General features: G+C 58.3%; 2 protein-coding genes across 2 annotated transcripts; one reads left to right on the forward strand and one right to left on the reverse strand.

Annotated features, from left to right (window-relative positions):
* Positions 1 to 4,624: 4,624 nt before the first annotated feature.
* On the forward strand, positions 4,625 to 18,542 carry LRRC47 (leucine rich repeat containing 47). Its single transcript, XM_029229470.1, has 7 exons — positions 4,625 to 5,260; positions 12,943 to 13,401; positions 14,114 to 14,230; positions 14,846 to 14,961; positions 15,426 to 15,528; positions 15,785 to 15,874; positions 16,026 to 18,542. The coding sequence occupies exons 1-7, from the start codon at positions 4,646 to 4,648 to the stop codon at positions 16,272 to 16,274; spliced, it is 1,749 nt and encodes a 582-aa protein (XP_029085303.1). The 5' UTR covers positions 4,625 to 4,645; the 3' UTR covers positions 16,275 to 18,542.
* Positions 18,543 to 19,339: 797 nt separating this feature from the next.
* Positions 19,340 to 23,453, reverse strand: SMIM1 (small integral membrane protein 1 (Vel blood group)). The gene is made up of 4 exons (XM_029229471.1): positions 23,404 to 23,453; positions 22,943 to 23,069; positions 21,103 to 21,230; positions 19,340 to 20,799 (listed from the first exon to the last, which is right to left on the reverse strand). The coding sequence occupies exons 3-4, from the start codon at positions 21,210 to 21,212 to the stop codon at positions 20,673 to 20,675; spliced, it is 237 nt and encodes a 78-aa protein (XP_029085304.1). The 5' UTR covers positions 21,213 to 21,230; positions 22,943 to 23,069; positions 23,404 to 23,453; the 3' UTR covers positions 19,340 to 20,672.
* Between the last annotated feature and the right edge of the window lie 216 nt (positions 23,454 to 23,669).

Consider the following 23,669-nt stretch of genomic DNA (forward strand, 5'->3'; position numbering starts at 1 on the left):
TTTCACGTACCAAAATTATAAAATATCTAAGTAATATATTTTTGTTGTTGTTTGAGGGCTTAGGCGTTAATTCACCCTGAGTATATGAATGTAATAAAAAGATTACTAAATGTCTTGTCACTTTTATTTTAAAATTATAATTAAAAAGCAATCGGTAAGTTACATTTCCTTTCGTAAACATGCAGGTGTAGCTCAGCCCTGAAATGCCAGGGAGTTGCTGAGATTTGCTTAGAAATGGGCGGTGGGTATTAAGTTGCCAGGAGAGAGTGTGGTTCCTAAAATAAGTTATTTGTGGGTTTACTCCTGAAGAAGCTAAACGATTTTAAGCTACATATAAATTAGAGAAAGTTCTTTACCAATTTTATCCCATGGAATAAAATGAGAATATTTTATAAATGCTCCAATTGTGCCCATCAGAGGTTTATACTTTATAGTCTCTTCCTGTGTTTTTTATCCCTTTTGAAAGAGGGCACTTTTACCAGCCAACAAAGCTATTTTGCTTTTCAAATAAGTAAAAATACAGTATTTTCTCTGTTGATTTGTAGAGTGGTTTTAAGCTTTTATTACCTTTGATGGTTTTATAAGTTTCCATTTTGAAGTTATAGTTTTTTCCTTTATATATATATATATATATATATATACACACATACATATATACACACACACACATATATAAACTTAAAACTTAGCATTACAGTTTAAACAGCAAAATTACTTATCTTACTTTGGTAGGTGGGGTGTGTGCGTGAGTGTGTGCTCTGGAGAACGTGGGAGGAAAGAGCTCGCTGTCCAAAGGGAAGAGTGTGATTCTACCTGCTAGTGTCAGACACCCCGAGAGATTTCAGTGCGCTACTTTCAACTAGGTGTTCGTGCCATTGCTTATTTGCTCTTAAAACCTAGCCCAGTCCTAAAAAACAAGAGCCTGCTGGAGCAGCGTGTGCCCCGAATCCTCGGAGTCCTCGGAGCGCTGGGGTCTCCGCCCAGCCTGCTGCCACCAGGGGCAGGGGCTGAGCCTCCCGGATCTGGGGTCGGGGTTTGGGGCGGTGACCCCCGGAGCCGCTGCTGCAGGGCGGACGGGAGCAATTCAGTGGAGCACCCCACGCCCCCACGTGCGTGTTCTGGAAGGGTCAGAGGACCTGCAGGGCAGCTGGTCCCACCCTCCACTGCGGGCAGGGAAACTGGCTCAGAGCCCAAGCCCTCACCACCGGAAGGCAGCGTGCCCAGATGTGAACCCTGTGCTCTGCGCCTCTGTCCACCCCGCGGTGAGGGTTGCCGGGAGCAGGTTCGGGGTACTGGAGGCAAGATCCGCTTGTCTCTGCCTCGGTTTCCCCCCACACCCCGGAATGGAGCTGATGGGGAGGTGTTGAGCCTGGTTCCCAGCACACGCCCTCTGCGCGCCTGCGCCCAAGCACAGAGCAGTTCCCCCCAGGCAGCCTCCACCCCTTCATCTCAGGCCGGGAAGGTGATGAGCCTGCAGGGGTGGGGGGAGATGGAAGGTGTGGCGCCGCCACCTGCCCGGCTGGCCTCAAAATCTCCCCGAGCTTCCTTCTGGCCTCTGAGGTCCCCAGGGGTGCCTCCCAGTGCGGGGGGGTGGGGGGGCGTGGGAGGAGCCAGCCGTAGGAGGAAGGGCACCACCACCCCCTCCCCACCCCCAGTCTCTGAGCTCTCAAGTGCAGGGGAGGCGTGCGGCCCCTCCCCATCAATAGATGTCCCAGCAGGGAGAGCGGCGAAGAGAGTGAGGTCAGACTGAGCAGCAGGGTGAGTGCCCTCGTGAGCAGGCGTCCCGGGGCCTAGCTCATCCCTAAAGCCCCCTTTCATGGCCCTCGTCCTGAAGGTTGAGGACTCCCCAGGAGTGTCCTAGCCGCCGCCTCCACACCGGTCACCTGGCCACCCCTTCTCGGTGCCTCCCGGTGTCCCGGGACCAGTCCTGGCAATGGAGGGGACCAGTGTCCTGCTGAAGGTGGGAGGCGTTGCTGGAACCACTGCTAGGGTTCTAGATGGAGATCTCTCTCCCCCCACGGGGTAAGGAGACAACGCTTGGAAATGCTGTTTACCAAATTCAGGGATCCTAAATCAAATTACCCGGGAGGCTGGGACAGTGGCAGGAGGGCAAGCACTGCCAGGTGTCCAGGGCCTCCAGCTCCCAGCCTCAGCCGGGTGGAGACATGGTCGGGGACCAGGGCGGGGACAGCGATGGGGACTGAGACTAGGGCAGGGAAGGGGATGGAGAGGGGGTCTGGATGCACCAGCTGCACCCTGCAGGCCGACCAAGCAGCTCGGCGCAGCTGGAGAAGAGATGGCGGTGGCACTGGGGTCTGGCCGCTCTGTCTGCAGTACCAACCTCGGCTGTCTTCACGGACACCGCACAGGCATGTATCCCTAGACAAAAGAATCTTGAGTCTGACATATCTTTAAGCTGTGCACGTGGCATCATACCGCGTGTATCCCGGTGTGAGTTGCTTTCCTCCCTCCCCATCACGAGCCTGACCGTCCGTCATTCATGCTGCTGCGTGCAACTCAGACACGGTCTCCACGTGGTCATGCACGTGAAGAAACGTCTCACAACTTATCTATCCATTCTCCTGTTGATGGTCATTGGTTGTTTCCAGTGTTGGCTACTGTAAAACTATTACTACTCTCATAGCCTGTCAAGATGATGTGTGTTAGCATGAGCTGCTGGACAGCGGCCCAGAAATCTACCACGAGAAACTAAGCAAGCAAGACAACACCCAGGTCCCAGGAACCGAAAGCCACTGATATCATGCATGTGTGTACAACCTTCCAAGAAATCACTGAGGAGACCCAGCAGCGCGCAGAGGGCGCGGAAGCCGGCTCAGAAGGCACAGGTGGAAGAGGTCCTAGGGCCCCATTCTCACCTCTCCCGGCCTTGCCTGGGGACAGTCACTGCCTGCCCTTCACAGATGGAATTGGTCACAACAGCAACCGAGACAAAAATCTGTCTTTCCTGTGTGGGGTCATTGGGGCTGACGGGGGCAAAGTCAGGGCAGCACAAAGGCCCTGCTAGAAATAAACATGGTACAGTCACAACGCACTTATAATGCCAGACAGCAAACAACCCGCAAGTACCTCCCACACACAATGACTCCCAGAGGCATGACATGGGGCGAAAGAGGCCCGGCACAGAGAGCCGGCCCTGCACCTTATACACGAAGTGCAAAAACCGGCAAAACTACAGTAGGGGGGTCTGGGGGGACTGGTGACCACTGGTTTCTTGTTCTGCGTGATGGCTACACGGATGTGCTCAGTCTGGACAAAATTCACTTATGCTATGTGCACACTTTTCTGGATGTACATCACCCTTCAATACAATGTTCAGGAATTTCAAAACAAAATAAAACTGAAAACGCTGCTGGGGTGAGGAGTTACAAACAGGGGCAGAGAACAGGACAGCTGACCTCAGCACTATTCCTCCCACCCTCCTCCTCCAAACAGCCCTGATTAGTGCGTCCTAACACATGGAAACGATCTGATCCCTGGCAGTCTCTCAACCTTGCGTACCCAACAGAACACGTGGGGAGCTTGTAAAACCCCCATGCCCGTGCTGCAGCCCAGCCTGTTAGGCCAGAATCTCTGGACCAGGGACTGGGGCATCAGTCACTTGTAACTTCCTGGTGATTCCAATACACAAATCACTAACCTCTAAAAGAAAGAAAGAAAAAAAAAAAGGGCACTGTATGCTTGTTAAAAACCAGCAAGGAAGACTTAAGGCAAGATTGCAGCGGGGACAGTGAACTCAACTCTGAATACAGGGCGGCTGGAGGGATACAGCCACAGCGCAGGGAGAGGGAGCCAGCGGATGGGAAATTACGAAGAGGAGCTTGGTTAGGTTTTTGAAGGGTAGAAGACGATGCCACCCCGAAATATGACTAGGAGTTCAGATCATACCACCCCGAAATGAACCACCTCGGTATACTGCCTATTCTGAGCTGTGTGCTCTTGGAAATCTGTAAACGCAGGGAGAGGTTTGTCTGAACTCCCCTTCTGCCTAAACACATCCTCCCAAAGGAACTCAGTCGTCAGAGACCCCCTCCCGGGAGCGCACCGTCCAGGGAAGACGGGCTCATCCCCGGAGGGACTAGAAGTGATAACACCCCCGTTGTCACACGGTCCTTCCGCCCGTCTGTCCTCTTAAGGACAGTTCATCTCCCCTAAGAACCACTCATCTCCTCCCCCTTTCCCTTCAGACGACGTTTAGCCTGAATTCTAGGCCACCTGGGAGTCACCACGTTCCCGGGCGTCTCCCTCAGGTCCGCGAGCCGGACGCGTCCGCAGACTCGCTCTCCGGCCTTGTCTTAGGGGCTCGGCCGAGACCACAGAGCACGGCGTGCGGGGCCGTCCCCGCTGCTCCCCAACATCCTCGCGGGCAGGAAGACTCAGCCGGAGGCCCAGCACTCACGGCCCTACGTGGGCCTGGGCGCTCCGGGAGCCCACCCACACGCCCGCGGGTGAGGACCCCAACCTGGCCGGCGACGGCCTCGAGCCACGCCCCACAGGGCTCCTCTATGGCCCTCGCTGAGGCGCTCTAGCGTCCGCGCAGCTCTCGACGACTCCTTCCGGCCCATACCGGAAGTGGCGCCGCGTGCCCCGGAAGCGCCCCGGCAGGGGCTGCGGGAGCGGCGGCGCGATGGCGGTTGCGGCGGTGTCGGAGGCCTGGCCGGAGCTGGAGCTGGCGGAGCGGGAGCGGCGGCGGGAGCTGCTGCTGACCGGGCCCGAGCTGGAGCAGCGGGTGCGCGCGGCGGGGGGGCGGCTGCCGCCGCGGCTCTTCACGCTGCCGCTGCTGCACTACCTGGAGGTGAGCGGCTGCGGCAGCCTGCGCGAGCCGGGCCCGGGCCTGGCTCAGGGCCTCCCGCAGCTGCACAGCCTCGTGCTGCGGCGCAACGCGCTGGGGCCCGGCCTGAGCCCTGAGCTCGGCCCGCTGCCCGCGCTGCGCGTGCTCGACCTGTCAGGCAACGCGCTGGAGGCGCTGCCGCCGGGCCAGGGCCTCGGCCCCGCCGAGCCGCCGGGCTTCCCGCAGCTGCAGAGCCTCAACCTCAGTGGCAACCGGCTGCGCGAGCTGCCCGCCGACCTGGCGCGCTGCGCGCCGCGCCTGCAGACCCTCAACCTCACCGGCAACCGCCTGGACGCCTTCCCCGCCGCGCTCTTCCGCCCCGGCGCGCTGCCGCTGCTCAGCGAACTGGCGGCCGCCGACAACTGCCTCCGGGAGCTCAGCCCCGAAATCGCCCACCTGGCCTCGCTCAAGGTCAGCGGTCAGCGGGGCGGGCGGGGCGGGCCCTGTGGTAGCCACGGACGGGTGTCTCCTCCCGGTGCCGAGCCGTCCCAACTCGGCCGGGAAGGGCCACCCCAGCGTCGGTATCTCTGAGAAGCCGGCCCACCCCCGGGTCCCCTCGCACTAGCCTGGCCTCCGTCCTCGGGTGGTCCTCTCGGCTCGCCCCGCACACTCTACTCACAACTGGGCTTTAACATGCAACACACTGTTTCGTGATCGTGGACTAACTGGGCTTCCCGCTCAGGTCGGAAGCAGGTCAACAGCAGGGACGAGTGTCTAAATTTTTGCATCTCCAAATGTTTGTGAAAGGACTGGGTGAGCCCTGTGCGTGGGGCCACCCAGGCAGGACGTGGAGATGTGAAATGACTGGAATTTGCGTAAGGCCACGCGTGTGATTTCACATGTGATAGTTCACTTGACCCCAACAACGGCTTTCCAAGGCAGGGGTGGTTATTCCTGTCTTACAGAAGGCTGGAAGGGGTTGCCCAAAGTACATAGCAAATAGGTTGGGGTTTTGTCTAGGCTTTCTTGTTTAGGGACTGCTTGTTTATTTTATTCATCCGGGAACCCCAGGTCCCAACTCGGGACAAGGGCCCAGTAAGTCTGTTGAGGAAGAGAATAGAGGGCAGGAGTTGCCGTGACCATGGCCTAAATCCAGTCTAGAGGCTCCTGTCCTTAAAGAGGCAGGCCTCTGTTTCTTCCTCCTCATTGCCATCCTTTTATGCAGACTTATTTTTTTTATATACAGTAGGTTCTTATTATCTATTTTATACATATTAGTGTATATATGTCAATCCCACAATATCCCAGTTCATCCCACCCACCCACCCACCTGCTTTCCCCCCTTGGTGTCCATACGTTTGTTCTCTACATCTGTGTCTATTTCTGCCTTGCAAATCGGTTCGTCTGTACCATTTTTCTGGTTTCCACATATATGCGTTAACATACGATATTAGTTTTCCTCTTTCTGATTTACGTCACTCTGTATGACAGTCTCTGGGTCCATCCATGTCTCTACAAATGACCCAATTTCGTTCCTTTTTATGGCTGAGTAATATTCCATTGTATATATGTACCACATCTTCTTTATCCATTCCTCTGTTGATGGGCATTTAGGTTGCTTCCATGTCCTGGCTATTGTAAATAGTGCTGCAGTGAACATTGGGGTGCATGTGTCTTTTTGAATTATGGTTTTCTCTGGGTATATGCCCAGTAGTGGGATTGCTGGGTCGTATGGTAGTTGTGTTTTTAGTTTTTTTAAGGAACCTCCATACTGTTCTCCATAGTGGCTGTACCAATTTACATTCCCACCAACAGTGCAAGAGGGTTCCCTTTTCTCCACACCCTCTCCAGCATTTGTTGTTTGTAGATTTTCTGATGATGCCCATTCTAACTGATGTGAGGTGATAGCTCATTGTAGTTTTGATTTGCATTTCTCTAATAATTAGTGATATTGAGCAGCTTTTCATGTGCTTCTTGGCCATCTGTATGTCCTCTTTGGAGAAATGTCTGTTTAGGTCTTCTGCCCATTTTTTTTATTGGGTTGTTTGTTTTTTTAATATTGAGCTGCATGAGCTGTTTATATATTTTGGAGATTAATCCTTTGTCCATTGATTCGTTTGCAAATATTTTTTCCCATTCTGAGGGTTGCCTTTTCGTCTTGTTTGTAGTATCCTTTGCTTTGCAAAAGATTTTAAGTTTCATTAGGTCCCATTTGTTTATTTTTGTTTTTATTTCCATTACTCTACGAGGTGGATCAAAAAAGATCTTGCTGTGGTTTATGTCAAGGAGTGTTCTTTCTGTGTTTTCCTCTGAGAGTTTTATAGTGTCCGGTCTTAAATTTAGGTCTCTAATCCATTTTGAGTTTATTTTTGTGTATGGTGTTAGGGAGTGTTCTAATTTAATTCTTTTACATGTAGCTGTCCAATTTTCCCAGCATCACTTACTGAAGAGACTGTCTTTTCCCCATTGTATAGTCTTGCCTTCTTTGTCATAGATTAGTTGACTATAGGTGTGTGGGTTTATCTCTGGGCTTTCTGTCCTGTTCCATTGATCTGTATTTCTGTTTTTGTGCCAGTACCATACTGTCTTGATTACTGTAGCTTTGTAGTGTAGTCTGAAGTCAGGGAGCCTGATCCCTCCAGCTCCGTTTTTTCCCCTCAAGATTCCTTTGGCTATTCTGGGTCTTTTATGTCTCCATACAGATTTTAAGATTTTTTGTTCTAGTTCTGTAAAAAAAAAAAAAATGCCATTGGTAATTTGATAGGGATTGCATTGAATCTGTAGATTGCTTTGGGTAGTATAGTCATTTTCACAATATTGATTCTTCTAATCCAAGAACATGGTATATCTCTCCATCTGTTTGTGTCTTCTTTGATTTCTTTCATCAGTGTCTTATAGTTTCCTGAGTACAGGTCTTTTACTTCCTTAGGTAGGTTTATTCCTGGGTGTTTTATTCTTTTTGTTGGAATGGTGAATGGGATTGTTTCCTTAATTTCTCTTTCTGGTCTTTCACTGTTAGTGTATAGGAGTGCAAGAGATTTTTGTGCATTAATTTTGTATCCTGCAGCTTTACCAAATTCATTGATGAGCTCTAGTAGTTTTCTGGTGGCACCTTTAGGATTATCTATGTATAGTATGTCATCTGCAACAGTGACAATTTTACTTCTTCTTTTCCAATTTGTATTCCTTTTATTTCTTTTTCTTCTCTGATTGCTGTGGCTAGGACTTCCAAAACTTTGTTGAATAATAGCAGCGAGAGTGGACATCCTTGTCTTGTTCCTAATCTTAGAGGAAATGCTTTCAGTTTGTCACCATTGAGAATGATGTTTGCTGTGGGTCTGTTGTATATGGCCTTTATGATGCTGAGGTAGGTTCCCAATGCAGACTTTTTTAAAACAATGAAACGCGTGTGCAGTTTAGCAACTGACCTCTTTGCAGCGGGAATTACTCTTAAGATGTTGCCAACTCATTTTACGGATTTCTTTATGTCAGGGTGTATCTGTGTGCGTGTGTACGTGTGTGTGTTTATAGTTAAGAGAAACAGGAGGCCACCCTGCAGAGTGACACGTGCTAACTGGCATTTCCAGGAAGAAGCTGTGGCCGACGACTCCTGGGATGCTGGTCCCAGGGCTGTAGCTTCCCTTCAGGGCTGTGGTGTGACACATGACATAAGCCCTTTCTACTCCATCACCTGTTTCATACGTCTCTTGGTTTCCCAGAAGGTAGATGTACCAAATGTGTAACTTAACATAGTGTCATGTGAGTGTACCGTTTTTATATTTTTCTTCAAATCTGTAATGTCTTAGCAGTATTCAAGTTTGGGTTTTGTTTTGTTTTGTTAATGTTCCGTAGTACCTCTGGGTGCCCGCCCAGTAAAGTAGCCTTTATTGTGTCCAGAACACCCTCATTCAGGTGAAAGAGAATGTCTTGCTTGCTCAGTCCCCCCTCGCCCAGTCCATCCTGTTCCCCATTTTTAGTCTTCCATCGATCTCTTTCGCATGAAGAGACCTGTTTCTTGGAGAGTGTCATGTCAGAGCTGCTTGGAATCCCTTTTGGACTTAGATGTCCTTTGGGGGCCTTTCCTAAAATGATGCCTTCACGAGGAACGGCTGCTAGAACTGGGTGAAGCAGCATCGCTCCACACCCTGGCGCTCCGAGGACAGAGGTGTTCTCTGTCCTTCCTGTGAGGTGGGGGGACAGCGGGAGTCGGACAGCTGCGCTGGGAACCAGAAAGTGTGGGTTCAGCTCAGTGTCTTGTAGCGGCGCCCTGGGCTCCTGCCCATCTCCTCCCCTCTGAGGATGACCGCGGTGCCATGAAGAAAGCACGGTGATAGCACTGGTGCAGGTCCTCCGCGGCCGCATCACCGCGCCAAGGCTGTGGCTTAACACAGCAGTCGTTTTGTTTGCTCACGGTTCTTCACTGTGGGCCAGCCCAGCTGGACAGTTGCTGCCTTGCTGTTGATCACTCGTGTGGCTGCGGTCAGCTGCCGTGGGCTCAGGGCCAGGCTCAGCCGGCGTGGCTGGCGTGGCTGACTCCTCTCTCCATGTCATCTTGGGACGTCTCCCGTCCCCGCCGGGTAGTCTGACCTCCCACATGGCGGCTCAGGGCTCCTTGGAGCACAAGGGCAGGAGCTGCCAGGCCTTCCTGAGGCACAGACCTGGACCTAGCAGCCCGCCACATCCACTGCAACCTGCTGATTCAGTAAGTAGAGCTCAGTCCGGAGTTGTGGGAGATGCCACACAAGGAGGTGAATACCTGGAGGCGTGGTTCTGTAGGGGCCACCAAGGTGACAGCACACAGGCCCCTGCTTGTCCCACTCACCTCCCAGTCGGGAGACAGCAAATGAGAGCTCCTTGGTGCCCACTCCCCTGGGAGCCGTGAAGGTCGGACCCTCTTCCCCACTGCAGCTGCCGGGGACAAGGAAGCTGAAGGGAGAGCTGTCCTTTCCCTCCCCAGTTAACTCTGCCAGGAGAGCTGGCTTCATCACTGTCCTGACCTCAGACCCACTCAGCTGGGCTTCTCCCCGCTGGGGTTCTGTTACCCATGGGGTTCAGCTGCAGGGCTGTGATGCTCCAAGGATGCCCTCATTGTAAGTGACCATTACCCAGGCCCATGGCACTGCCACCAGGAACTGCTGGAGGGACGGGCAGGCCAGATGTGCCCCCAGGTTTATGAACTGTTCCGGGACGGCACGTTCGTCAGCTGAAGGGCCGCGGCACTCAGGGTCGCTCCAGCCCTGCCAGGAGCTGTGCCCGCTCGTGTCGTCTGGTGTCGCTCACTTATGGGACTCCTCCCATAATCACATTTCACAGAGAAGTGGAACTTTGACCATGAAACCTTTGTCCAGTGACGAAAAACTGATTTAAAAAATCCTTCCATCTTATTTTCTCAGTTGCTGTTGGAGATGGTGGGTTCAGGTCCCCTCGGCCTGGTCACCATCAACTGGAACAGAGGGGTCCTTCCGCACCCCCAGGGGTAGAGTGTGTGTCTGTAGGGTCTCACAACCAGGGATTTAGGGTCCCTTCCCTGCAGCTCGGCCCAGCAGTCGAGTCACAGTCTAGGGTCAGAGGCTGGCCCTGCCTGGCCGGTGTCACTATTGTGTTACCTACAGGGAGGGAGTGCCTGGGTGTCTTCTGGGCAGGTGCCTGGAGGCCCCTCCATGTGCACTCAATTCACTTCATTCTCCCTTTGGCGATTGTGGGTTTCCCGCCCCCGCCCCCTGCCCTGCGCAGTTTTACGCCATCCAGACAGCAATTCAGCCGCAGGCTCTCCCTCCGTGGACTCCACTCCCCATTGGACCTGCGGCTCTGCGTGCCTGGCGGCGGGTGGCGTGTCCTGCTGTGGGGTCCGCTTTGAACTCGTCGGTGGTCTTCCTGCCTCTGCTGGACATGGCACCCCCAGAGCCCTGTCGGCTGCCTGCCCTTGCTCCCGTTTGTCTCCCGCAGGGCCCCGGGGCAGGTCCTGGGCTGCTGCCGCTGCCCTCTGCTCCGAAATGCCCAGTGTTTGGCGATCGCGGCCCCTGACAGACCCCCGCCCCAGTACCCCTGCACCTTCCGAGACCACCTCAGCAGGCTGCTGGCCTGACACTGCTCTGGTCGGGGCTGGGGGCCACCCTCCCCCACTCTTGCCGGCCCTTCCTCTGCTGCTCTTTGTGGGTCTCTTCCTCGTGGAGACACAGACCTTCCACCTGCGGCGGCTGTGTTTTCACGGTGCAGTGAGAGTTGCCAGTGGAGTTCACCCTCTTGAGACTCCAAGCTGGGTGTGCAGGTCCAAACCCAACCTTGAAATGCCAGCCCTGGTCTGCTGTTCACAGCCTGCCAGTGGGCGGGGGCCGGTTCCTCTGGCCCGGGCCAGGCTGAGTGTGCACACAGGGTTACCTGGTCTAGGCGGCCCCGGCCCGTCCTCCCGCCCAGGTGCGTCCTGACACCTGGGCGTGTCCTGGGGGAGCGGCTCCGCAGCCCTGGGCTCAGCACTGGCTGTTGCTGAGGCCACCCGTCAGCAGTGAGTGAGGCGGCCAGGAGACCCCAGGCTGGGGTGCAGGGGGCACCGCCAGGTCCTGTGCACGGGTGGGTGGGTGCGTGCGTGAGCATGGGGGGGGCAGGACACAGAGAAGCCTGGAAGGGCCACGCTTCAGCCCATCTGCCCGCCTGTCCAGTCTCACCTGAGAGCGGGGAGAGGCCTGGAGAGGCACCAAACGGCGACAGGTGTGTGACGTCCGGTTAACCCACAGCCCGCGTGACCACTGATTGCTTGGTCGCCAGTGGTGACTGGAGACCGTGTCAGGCTCACCTTCTCTTTCTCCATTTCTGGGTCGACTGCAGGATCAAAGTCTGCTCTGCAGTTGCTCCCTCCCTCCCGAGCCTCCGGTCCTGCTGCGCGGAGGCTCCTCTGTCACCCTCTGTCGGGCACCCACCTGCCACACCCCTCCTCCACCCTGGTTCTTCCGGCCTCGCAGCAGCCTGACTGCTGAGCCAGAGTTTCCTTCATAACCGGGGTCTGTGAAGCTCCCTTAAAACCACCCTCTGTGCCAGCCACAGCAGACAGCATCTCGTGGATAGTCAGGGCCCCTGCCCCCCTTCCCAGCTGGTGACAAATCTGCCACCCGCTGTGGCCCAGCTGTGGTCATTCGGGGCCGAGGTGTCCCCGTCAGGACCAGGACTCCTCGCTAGCCACACTGCTGTGGGCGCTGCTCCCTGAGTGCGAGGAGGGGCCTGCCCGAGCGCTCCCGGATCTGCAGCCCCTGGGGAGGCCCCTGCCGCCCATCACTGCCTCGCTGTCCAAATGCCAGTCCCCTGTGCTTACTCCCACCAAACGAGATTATAGGGTTTCTCCCCAGGCTCCATGTGAGGTCCAAGCGAAGCCGAACGGGGCCCATCCAGAGCTTGCCACGGGCCCTGGAGGAGAACGAGGAAGAAGCCGTTTACTTGCAGGGCTGCGTGCCGCCTCGGCCTCCTGGGAGGGGCCCTGTCCTCCTTACCACCAGCCGAGTCCCTCCCGCGGCACAGGACCCTGCCTTCTGCCCACCACGTGAGGTGGCCACTTGGCCCGTTTCCACCGCGTCAGCGACACTGATGGCAGCCTCAGTAGTAGTCACAGAAGGTTGGGCCGCAGGGTTTCACCAACCTCCTTATGGCGCAGGAGCAGTAGCCCCCGCTCCCTCCTCCCGCGTCACCGCCAAGGGCCCAGGACCGTCCCAGCATTGACGCTGATTCGCTGTCTGTCACGCACGCAGGATACGAGAGAGCACGAGAGCATCGTGCTGCGTTACTCTCGCTCTGTTCTTGCTTTTTTGCTCATTTAATTAAAGACGTCTCAGCGCTACTTTGTGGGGAACCTGTTTCTCATGTAAAGTCCTTATTTGTTTATAACCAGACATTCCCCGCGTTCCTTGTTGTCTTTTTTCCCTCTAACCTAACCATCGATGGGAAATTCTGCCGTGGTTGTTACTACGGGGACACGGTGGTCAAGCAGCACAAGCAAGACCAGCACTTCACAGAGGCAACTGGCAGTCCACTCGCGCCTCTCCTCCGAGGAGCCCGGGTCACTGCATCCGTGCTGGGCGCTGGGCTGGGGGAGAGGCGTGGGGCTGAGGCGGGGCAGGCGGCAGGAGGGCGGGTCCCGGGGGTCTGATGCATCCTGGTCTCCCTCGCAGACGCTGGACCTGTCCAACAACCAGCTGAGTGAGATCCCAGCAGAGCTGGCCGACTGCCCCAGGCTCAAGGACATCAACTTCCGGGGGAACAGGCTGCGGGACAAGCGCCTGGAGAAGATGGTCAGCGGCTGCCAGACCAGGTCCATCTTGGAGTACCTGCGTGCTGGGGGCCGCGGGGGCTGCCGGAGCCGGGGCAAGGCCGAGGGCCCCGACAGGGAGGAGGCGCGGAGGAAGCGGCGGGAGCGGAGGAAGAGGGAGTGCGGCGAGGGCGAGGAGGCGTGGGTGGACGAGGCCAGCCGGCTGCTGCTGCGGGTCCTGCACGTGGCCGAGAACCCGGCCCCGCTGACGGTCAGGGTGAGCCCCGGGGTCGGGGACGTGCGGCCCTTCATCGTGGGCGCTGTGGTGCGGGGCATGGACCTGCAGCCCGGGAACGCGCTCAAGCGCTTCCTCTCCTCCCAGGTGGGTGCCCGCGGCCGCGATGGGGGCGGGGAGGACGGGCCGTGGGCGGGGCGACCACCGCTCCTGCGGGGCGCCTCGGCCGGCCTGGGTGGGGTGGGGTGGGGAGGGGACCCGGCGCAGTCAGCGTCCCTTAGTCTCTGCTGTGCGGGTGGGTTTCTGACTTCCGCAATAGGTGGCATGTTCAGTGTCACGTGAGAGAGTTAAAATCGTCAGCTCTTGCCAACGTGTTCTTGGGTGACTTGTTTAGTTTTTGTGAAGTTTCAGCTAGACAAACTCAGAGTTTGTTCTTCTGTGAAGTCTGCCCAGCTTTTAAAGCAAAAAGCACATCCTTGCACGTGGGCAACCCCGAGCGTGGCCTGCGGGGCTGAGGCTGTACGTGCATGCGGGGAGGAAGCCAAGCCAGGAACTCAGAACTGGGAGATCAGTGTTTTGGAGGAAACGCTTGCTGGGGTTGTTTTCCTTTTGAAGTCACACTTCTGTTTATTCAGTCATCAATTTCAGTTCGAGATGGGTTCTTTGAAGTCTCAAGCATTGCACAGCAGAGTTAGGGTGAGAAGAAATTCTGCTGATAAGCAGATACCAGCTTTCCAGCAGAGGTTCCACGAAATAAATACTTGGCTGGGGAGGCTGCTCCGGGGCCGCTGGGGTGGCGGGGGCTTGCCCTCCGGCCTTGGCATGCTGAGCTCTGCCTGCCCTTGAACTTGTATTGCAGACAAAGCTGCACGAGGACCTTTGTGAGAAGAGGACGGTGGCCACCATCGCAACCCACGACCTCAGAGCCATCCGGGGGCCCCTGCTGTATGCCACCCGCCCCCCAGAAGACCTCAGGGTGAGGCCACGCATCCCGGTGTTTGCAGTTTGAGTGTTCCTTGTGTGTTTTTCAAAAAATACACATGCAGGTGGTTGAGTCAGACCATTTTGGCTAGAATCTGGCCCTTTTCTGCCCCCAGCAGGAACATAAAATAAAGCAGGTACTTTAAAAAGTAAACTCATCAAAGGAGGTGGTGATTTGAAAGTGGTTTCCTTCACCTGCTCGCTAACTTTTAACCAGAAATTGTGGTTTATATCCCAGTCGCAAACGCCCTGATCTGGGGTTGACCGCAGTGTGAGTTCTGCCAAGGCCCCGCTCCTGGTCTCTCGGGTTCCGCATGAGGCACCTCGGGCCCCCGGTGGAGGAGTGTTCCCAGGGGGCTGTCTCCGGCCGCTGGCCCCATCTCTTCCCTCGGCCTCCTCAGAGCCACAGGCATGGAGGCGCGGCTGTGCATTAGGCGGGTTTCAGATTCAGCCCCCGGGGTGATCTCTGAAGGCACAGTATATCTGCACGTGACATGGGGACAGCCTCTATCCTCAGCCCGCTGGACGTCCGCCTGGAGGACTGTCAGCTCTCAGAAGCCTCCCGCTGGGACCCCCAGCGACGGGCCAACGTGCGGTGTCCACCCCGTAGATCGTCCCCTTGGGGCGCCGGGAAGTCAAGGCCAAGGACCTGGTGCGGCAGCTGCAGCTGGAGGCGGAGGAGCACAGGAAGCAGAAGAAGAGGCAGAACGTGTCGGGCCTGCACAGGTGGGGCCCCTTTCATCAGCCGGTGTCGTTGCGGGCGCTCCCGCAGCTGCCCGAACTCAGGAGACCTCCCCAGCATTCGTTCACTCTCCTCTCGGGTTCTTGGGTGGGGCGGCGGGGCGGGGGGGGGGAAGGATCCACCGTAGCCCCGTGTCGCGTGGCTTCAGAGAAGCAGGTGCCAGGAGTGCAGGCCTTGTGTTGTCTCAGAGGGGGGCCCTCGGCATGTCCACCAGGTGCGCAGGGAGAGCGCACCACGGATGAGGGGCAGCCAGGCCTGCTGTACTTGATCCAGGTCATGCTCGGCTGGCTTGGGCGCCGAGGAGGCCCTGCGAACATCTCCTCTGAATTGGCCTGTGTCACGTGCCCTTGACCTGACACCTACTGTGTCCAGAGAACTGCGATTCGTCCACTCGCCTTTAGGTGTGTTTCCACAGCTGTGCCTGTTATCGGTATTTCTTCTCACCCAGGTACCTTCACCTGCTGGACGGGAAGGAGCATTACCCGTGCCTCGTGGATGCAAACGGCGACGTGATTTCTTTCCCGCCCATAACAAACAGCGAGAAGACGAAGGTGAGTGGTGCCAGCATCTGGCATCTTTGAGACCGCGTCACGTGTCGTGTTCACGCGTGTGGCTGCGTGTGCTCGCTGCCGCCCATGACTCACCACGTGTGCCGCACCCCGGTGTCTGTCTCCCCTCAGGCGGGCGACAGTCCAGATTTGTGTGACACCGTCTTACAGGGTTTTCTGCAGATTAGACCTTGTAGTTGCTGGGGTCTGCTTGTGATAACTTGATTCTTTCCTGAAATCTTTCTAATTTCTGTTGAAGATTAAGAAAACCACTTGTGACCTGTTTCTGGAAGTGACGAGCGCCGCCAGCCTGCAGATTTGCAAGGACATCATGGACGCCCTCATCCTGGTGAGCGCCCTGCCCCACCCATCCTGCCCACCGAGGCTCTGGCCCCGCGGGACAGACGGCGTGTCCGCTGCCCTTTGCCATCTGGGTGACGGCAGCCTGTCTTCCCTGGGTTGCCTCTGATCTCTCGGTTGAAAAGATTTTTCATTTGCAGAAAATGGCAGAAATCAACAAGTACACTTTGGAAAACAAAGACGAAGGTTCCCTCTCCGACCACGAAGTCGATGCCATTCCTGGACAAGTCCCGGGCCCCAGGGCGACTCCCGGTGCTGAGCAGGCTGGGAGCGCCCCGCTGGTGGTGGAGCAGGTCCGGGTGGTGGATGAGGAGGGCCACCTGAAGGTGGTGTATCCGTCCAAGACGGACCTGGACCTCGCCGCTGCCCACGTGACTGTGCTCCGCTGACAGCCGGGCCACTGCCTCAGGCTCCCAGGGAGGCACTGTCAGGCGCACTGGCTCTGCAGGGCTTCCGTGTGGTGATACTGAATTATTCCTTCACCTCGGTAGTTTTTAAGATATATGAATTCTCTGTTCAGTTTTCCAGTCGATTCTGTCGTAGGGGGTGCCACGTTGACATGCGCTGAAGTCATTTCACCTTCACAGCACCGAATTGACTCTGCCAGTGCTTTTCATGAAATCACTTGAATATTGGAACTAACTGCTCAAAGGGTTCTGAAATCATGTAGCCACACAGCAAATCACTGTATTCACAGGGGGAAAGGACACTGTAATTGGTGTGAATATTTAGTTCTAAGTTGAGAAGCTGAACGACGTGCATTTTGCTGAGCTGCACAGTTATTTTTCTACAATACAATATCTTTTAAAGTCCTACAGTTCCAGCACTGCAGCTTAGAAATGTGGGATGTCATGGTTTCCAGTTGTTGTAAACCGTAATCTTTTTATAAAAACATTTTTTAACGTGACCTTAGAATTGGCAAAATCATTTTTCTTACTGCTGCTGTAGGATGCTTTGGGGGTGGGAGGCAGGGCATCCGGGAGCGATGGCCCAACTCGCCTGCTGCACTGGCCGGACTTGGGGAGGGCGGGGGCGTCAGTCGACTGTAAACCAGCACCAGGGCCGTGAGGTGTCACACCTGCGTCTGGAGGTCAGTGTGCAGGTTTCCCACTGCAAAACAGGCTTCCATGCTCAGACAGGGCGGTCAGCCGTCGTCAGCTTGCTCCAGGACTGGGGTGGCGGTGACTGGAGGAGGCATGGGGGGTTTGATGCCAGGAATCATGGAGCGTGTGCCGGACAAGGGGGTCTCAGCATCTGGCATTCTAGGTATTTCCAGCTCTGAGTCGGCAGTTCACTGACCTCACTGCTCCAGGAGCAGCCGGCAGAGGAAAAAATGACCCGCCAGCTTTTTCTTGTTGAGTGAACGCGTGTTCCATGGTCTTTGGCCTGCAAAGGACAGTTTATGTGTTTTGTCAAAATGACAGGCGGCTGGCAGGCATGTGCGAGAGCCCCCCCCCGGACCCAGGCATGTAGCGGTCAGAGCCAGACCCGCGTGAGGCCCACACCCCACACGCCGGGCCTGCTGTACAACCACGTGGGTTCCCCAGGGCCCGGCCAGCCCTCCTCGAAGGACATGGCGGGGCTGCCTTGACACCTACCTGACCCAGCTCTCTGGTCACTGCCGGGGCTGCCCTTTGTCGGCCCTGGGGCAGCCGTGCTTAACTGGGCTGAAGTGGACACCAGGTGACGGTGTTCCCCAAACCTACCTGACATCTGTGTGCATTGGTGGCCCAGGGTTGTCACTTCATGACCCTCGGGCCATCAAGACCACAGATGCTGCGGCTGACGTGGGCGTGGGCATCACGGCGAAGCCCTGCTGGCAGCTCCGGGTTGGGGCCGCAGCTGAGCTGCCCTCTTGGCACCAGGTTGTGGCTTCGGCGGCCGCGTGGCACCAGGTCTGGGGCGCCTTGATGTTGGGGAGCAGCCGGCCCTGCTGCTCTCCTCTGGTGCAGTTTGATTCCGTGTGAGGTTTGGAAACGTATTCAACTTACAGCAGAAAACCGCTTTGACGTTTCTTTTTCTTTGTCAGCCGACCCTCTAATAAAAACATTTAGAAGGAACATCGCGGCTCCTTCCCCGTGAGTCCTTCCTGGGATTTCTGGAGATGCGTGTTGGAAGTGTCTGTGGGGAAGCTGAGGACCTGGGACCCTCTTGCCAGCAAAGAGTGAGAGGCAGTTATCTCCTGTCACTCGGGCCTGGCCCAGAGAAGCTGCTGCCCTTGATCCCTGGGTCCTGGGAACCTGCTCCTGTAGCATCACCAGGTGGACCCCACCCCGGGGCTTTCCCAAAGGGGTCAAGTTCCTGGGACCCGCTTCCAGCAGACCACCCCAATCCTGAACCTCCTGTGGGAGGGGAGGCCAAGGGTCCTGTCCCGTCCTCTCCCAACCCTCCCAGGGCTGTCGGGACGCCACCTCCACTCCGGCCACTCGGGTCCAGCTGGGGCCCCGGGGCATGTCTCTCTGAGGTGGCCCGTGTGGGGGAGTGTGCCCCACGTGCCCCTGCCTGTAGCCCCCCACCTGCATGGGCCAGGCATCCGGTGCCAGTAGGGCCTGGGGCAGGGGGCGCTGCGCATCCCCCAGGCTCTGGGCTGGTGCACCCAGCTCTCCATGCTGAGACCTGCTTGGCCGTGGGGCACACAGGGCGTGGCCAGCCAGATCCAGGCCAGACCCCAGCACCGTCCACGGCCCACGGCCGCCCGTAAGGTTCCCCCCGGTCCTGGGGAGCAGGCTTCGTGAGGACCCTGGGCGTCACCCAGCGGTGTCGGGCTGAGCCGGACAGGCTCCGAGGTCACTTCCTCTTCCCCCCGCTCCCGCTGCTGGCTGCCCCTCCTTGCTCCGTCCCAGTCACATGTGACCTCTCCATCGCAGACCTGCCCCTCACCAGGGGCTACTTGGGGAATGCGGCCCTGGAGCCGAAGAGGCCTCGGAGGGAGTGGGGGTCGGGGCAGCGGGGGCCCCTCCCTCCTCCCTCTGTCCCGCGCCCTCGCCCCACTCCTGGCCGAGGCTGCACTGGGCCTCGGGGAGGGTCAGCCCTTGCACCTCCAGCGACGACCACCGACTGCTGAGAGCCCCCGGAGGCCACGCAGCCAGGCCAGTGGCCCCTGCCCACCTCCCCACACCCTCCACCGTCCTGACATGGCCAGAGGGGACTCCAACTGGGGTGCTAGGCTGAGGCCCCCTCCCTGGCTGTGGCCAAGCAGGTGGGGGCAGAGTCTCTCAGGAGACAGGTGCTGAGGCGCAGAGACCAGGGCGGCTGGGACAGACCCTCCACCACTGCCCTTAACCTGTTTGCCCTGCCCCCTGCCCCCTGCCCCACAGCAGGCCCTGCTGAAGCACCGCTGCTGGGAGACCGCAGCCCAGCAGTGGGCTCAGAGCCAGGGAGCACCTGGGTGGTGCAGCCCCACCTCACGCCCGCCCGGCCCAGGCAGACTTGCAGTGGGCCCGCTGTGCCCTAGGCCAGTCCCGTGGGGTCTCTGCCCTCCCTGCCAGCTCGGCCTCTGACACCCAGGTTTGCTATGAGCCATAGGGATCCTGACTGTCCCTCGTCTCCTGCCCTCAGTTCTGGGCAGTTCTGGGGTGAGGACCAATTCCCTAAGAAGGTGTTTCTGGCAAGGGGTCTGCGGGGTCTGGGGCGTGAGTTCACAGCAGGCGAGGGCCAAGCGAGCCGGAGCAGAGCCGGCAAGGCGCTGTCCATGGTCAGGGGAGGCAGGAGCAGGTCCAGCCACATGCGCGCCCGCAGGCCTGCCCCTGTGCTCCCACCTCCCAGCAGAGGGCCTGGCCAGGACGGGACACATCCCAAGGCCCAGAGCCAGCGGGAGGCTCATAGGCCCTTTCCCAGGCCTCCCGGCCGCTGTCCAGATGCCCTCCAGCTGCCCTCACATCAGGGGCCGTGAGTCACGCCTTGCCGGGGAGACCCACGGGAGACACCGTCATCCGTGTTTTCATTCAACAGAAATTTAATGACGACCTCCGTGTGCAGGGTCTGGGCCTCCTACAGGGTGCCAGCGGAGGGGCCGGGCTCCTGCAGGGCCCACTCTGTGAGGTGGACAGCCCTGGGGAACGTGTCCACCTCCCTGGAGGGAAGATGCAGAGGTGGGTCTGGGACAAGGGCTAAGGCCCCTCTACCCAGGAAATGACTCAGCCCCCGGGGAGGGTGGATGTACAGAGGGACACACATACACCCCCTCAGAGCCATCCTTTCACAAATGGGAGTCAGAAGGGCCAGAGAGGGCAGGGGCCTGGTCAGGGCCACACAGCTCCGCACAATGCCCACCCAGGGATGACCCCACCCTGGGGCTGCCAGGCCTGTGCCCTCGGCTGCGGGGAGAAGGGGAGCTCTTGGGGCCCTGGACTGAGGGCCTAGCCTGGGTGTATCCTGCAGCCCCAGCTCAGGCTGGGCCCGGTCTCCCAGCCACGTGGGCCCCTGGGTGGCTCTGTGTGCCAGGTGTGCACGTGTGTGTCCTTGTGTACCCGTGTCCCTGTTTGGCTGTACGCCTGTGGATGCCTGTGACAGCTGTGCACAGTGGTGTCCCCGTGAGCTTGAGGCCAATATGTGTGCCCCCTGTGCCCCTGGAGTCTGTGCACTGGTCGGGGGGAGAGTGTCTGTGTGCATGGTGAGGGGCTGTGTACACAGAGGGGAGCCTGTGTATAGAGAGGAGGGTCTGTGTATATGGGAGGCTGTGTACACTAAGGTCCGTGTAGACTGGTGGGTCCGTGTACACAGAGGGGTTCTCGCACACGGGGTGTCCCTCCGAGCCCATGCCCCTGGGCGCATGCTCTGGGCAGCGTTCATTTGCACTTGTGCACGAAGTAGCCGGTGATGTAGCCCAGGGTGAACACGACCCAGAAGAGGGCCACTCCACCCAGCACCTTCAAGGAGATGCCCAGCTTGCCCGAGCACAGCTTCCGGGAGACCCTAGAGTGAGAACCGCAGGCACGTGAGCCCCCAGGCGGCCCCCAGTGCGGGGGGGGGGGGCAGGGGGGGCGGGGGGAGGAGAAGGAGGGGGCCCCGGGCAGATGGACCGCGGAGGAGGGCAGCCTGGGCGCTCTGGACTGGAAGACAGGAGGGAGGGGAGTGGCGGAGACACCAGGGAAGGTGTGGGGCCCGGGTCTGCCGAGACCGCCTGGGGTGGGCGCCCAGTGGGCGCAGAGCAGAGGCTGGCAGGAAGGATGGGAGGGGCCTGCGCAGGGCCAGGGTTCCCTCCTCCCAGCCCCTCACCTCTTACAGCCCGAGGCCTCCTGTGCGCCGGGCCCGCTGGCCACGCTGACTTCATCCCGGCTGCTGTCCTCCCACCTACTGTACTGGATGCTGCTCTCCTGGGGCTGCATCCTGGGGGCCACGGGGCTCTGGCGGGAGGGGCAGAAGGTGGGCTGAGCCTCCCAAGACACACTGTTCCAGACCGGGTGAGGCCAGGGGCAGGGTTCGTGTGGCCCTGCTTTTGGGGTGAGGGTCTGCCTGGGGGCCGTGACGGGCCAGGTGGGCTGGCTCTTCGCCTGCATCCTCTCATCCAGCTTAGGAGGTGACCAGGATGCAGAGGGGTTAGGCCACTTGTCCAGGGTCACGTGGGAGGAGGCAAGAGGGAATTCCAACAGGGAGTCTGAAAGTCTGCCAAACCCTGCCCTCAGGAATGCGAGAGGCTGCTTTTCCACCCAGCCTGCTCCCCCAGGGCAGGGGGGGGGGCCTCCAGGCACAGCTGCTGCCACCCTGGAGGGCCCCTGGCTGGGGCCAGGTCACCAAGCCTGATAACTAACAGCCTTCCCTCCTCCCATTCCTGCCAGATAAGGCCCCAGAGCCATCCCTGGAGGCTGGAAGGGAAGGGGACGGGCAAGCGGCGGCGCAGCCTGTCCAGTAGGGGGAGGAGGCCTGCCTGGCCTGCATAGCAGCAGCTGTGTCCTCCGGCCTGTCCGAGTCGCAGCCCCTCCCTCACCCACTGCTGTGCCCTGCTGGGAGTCCAGGGGCTGAGACTTTGCTCAGCTCCCGCCAGCCTGGGAAAACCTGACCTTTTGTCCAGGTAATCTGGGACGCAGAGGCTTAAAAGCACAGTGAGCCACTTAGCAAGAAGCGAACCCAGAAACTCAGGAAATCAGGCAGTTCTTAAACCCCCAAAATGCTTCCACGTTTGCCCTTTCCCAAATCCCAGGCCCATGGGACAAAGGAAGGGAGCTTGTCTCAAAGCCACAAAGCCTGTCCTTCCTGTGGGATCCTGTGCTCTGGGGTAGCCATGCAGGCCGGCTCTCAGGCCTGGGGAAGGCCAAGCATTTGTTGAACGTGGGTTCTGCTTTCCCAGGGTGTGTCCAGGAAAGGGGCTAAGGGCCAACTCTGTTAGCTACCTACCTAATGTCCACCCTCCCTCCTGTGGCCAGAGTCCCCATCTTGTTCCAGGCAGCAGTGTGCCAGCCCAAAGTGACAGTCATGGGCTAAGACAAGCTTAATACTCTGACCCCTGCTTTCCCATGTCACCCAGATGTGAGCAAGGTGCTGGGGTGCAGCAGGGGGTAGGAGGCTTTTGCTTTCATGAACAAAAGAACAGCCACTTCCTTCTTCCTGCCTTGAAGTGACGGCTGGAGCTGAGCAGCCACTTTGCAACCTGGATATCCTGCCACACCAGCCCAGTGGTGCTGAGTCTCCAAATCCACACCAACTGCCCACCCATGAGCTTCTTGATCTGAGGAGGGTCAAGCTCAATTTGTGCAAGCCTGGGACAGTGGGTTCCTGTTATTTGTAGCAGAACAAGCTCCTGACTGACGTGGATGGTGGCCCTCAAGTAGTCCTGGTTGGAGAAAGCCACCAGAAGCCGGTGAGGTGCTGGAGCTGAGCTTCTGAGGGCTTCATTCACTTGCTTGTAATGGTCTGTCCAACCCACACGGGACGGTCACACAGTGTCACAGGACCCTGGGGCTGTGCTGCCTGGCAGGGACACCTGCTAAGCCCCGGGACCCTCAGGGGTACCACCGCCTCCTGGGAGTGTGTGGGGGACAGAGAGTCCTTGGCACACAGGGGCTGCATATACATTAGACCCCTTCACCCCCAATGCACCTCCAAGGAGCCCACAGCTTACAAGGTGAGAGTCCCGGCGTTGGGGGTCGAAGCCTCTGCGGTCCAGGAAGATGGTCAGAGCCCGGCCAGTGATCTCACCTCCTCCCAGCCCGCAGTTCGGGACCTGAGGAGCCTCAGATGCCTCCAACCTTAAAGAAAGACAGAAAATAAAGAAAAGGTGAAGAGGAGCGAGCGGCGCTGCCAGGGGCAGGGAAAGGAAAGGGGCCCCGGGGCGTCCCGGGCGGCCAGCAGGAGCGGCGAAGGCAGTTAGCCTCGGGGTCTGTGGGCCCGGGACAGCCTCAACCCCGCCCGCACCCCAGCAACTCCTCTCTCCCGGGCCGGCCGCTCACAGAGGCCGCGGCCTAGCGGGGCGGGGGGGCTGCACTGGGCCTCGCCAGTGGGGTCTCTGCCCACTGCCCACTTGAAACCAAGCCCACCATCTCCTTCAACTCGAGGAAACCGCACCACGACCCCGTGTCTCACCTGGCTCGACAGCCCCCGGCCGCTCCGCGCGCCGCGGACGTGTCCCTGGCCTGAGGGGGGCGGGGCCTTGGAGGGGGTGGGGCCTGGTGGGTGGTGGGGCCTGAGAGGGGGCGGAGCAGGGCTGGGGTGGGCGGGGCGAGGCGGTGGGTGGTGGGGCCCGGGGAAGGGGCCGGGCAGGTAGGTCGGGGCGGGGCATAAATGGGGCGGGACCTGAGGCCGTGGGTGGGCGGCCGCCGGACTCCGGGAACGGGGGTGGGGCCTGGTGG

This window comes from Monodon monoceros, unplaced genomic scaffold, assembly GCF_005190385.1.
Source record: "Monodon monoceros isolate NGI ecotype Baffin Bay Population unplaced genomic scaffold, NGI_Narwhal_1 Super_Scaffold_18, whole genome shotgun sequence".
NCBI classification, from domain to species: Eukaryota; Metazoa; Chordata; class Mammalia; order Artiodactyla; family Monodontidae; genus Monodon; species Monodon monoceros.

Coding starts and splice junctions, on each gene's coding strand:
- LRRC47 (XM_029229470.1), top strand. CDS start 4,646: ATGGCGGTTGCGGCGGTGTCGGAGGCCTGGCCGGAGCTGGAGCTGGCG. Junction 5,261..12,942: donor CCCACCTGGCCTCGCTCAAG/GTCAGCGGTCAG, acceptor TCTCCCTCGCAG/ACGCTGGACCTGTCCAACAA. Junction 14,962..15,425: donor AACGTGTCGGGCCTGCACAG/GTGGGGCCCCTT, acceptor CTTCTCACCCAG/GTACCTTCACCTGCTGGACG.
- SMIM1 (XM_029229471.1), bottom strand. CDS start 21,212: ATGCAGCCCCAGGAGAGCAGCATCCAGTACAGTAGGTGGGAGGACAGC. Junction 20,800..21,102: donor GAGGCCTCGGGCTGTAAGAG/GTGAGGGGCTGG, acceptor TTCTCACTCTAG/GGTCTCCCGGAAGCTGTGCT.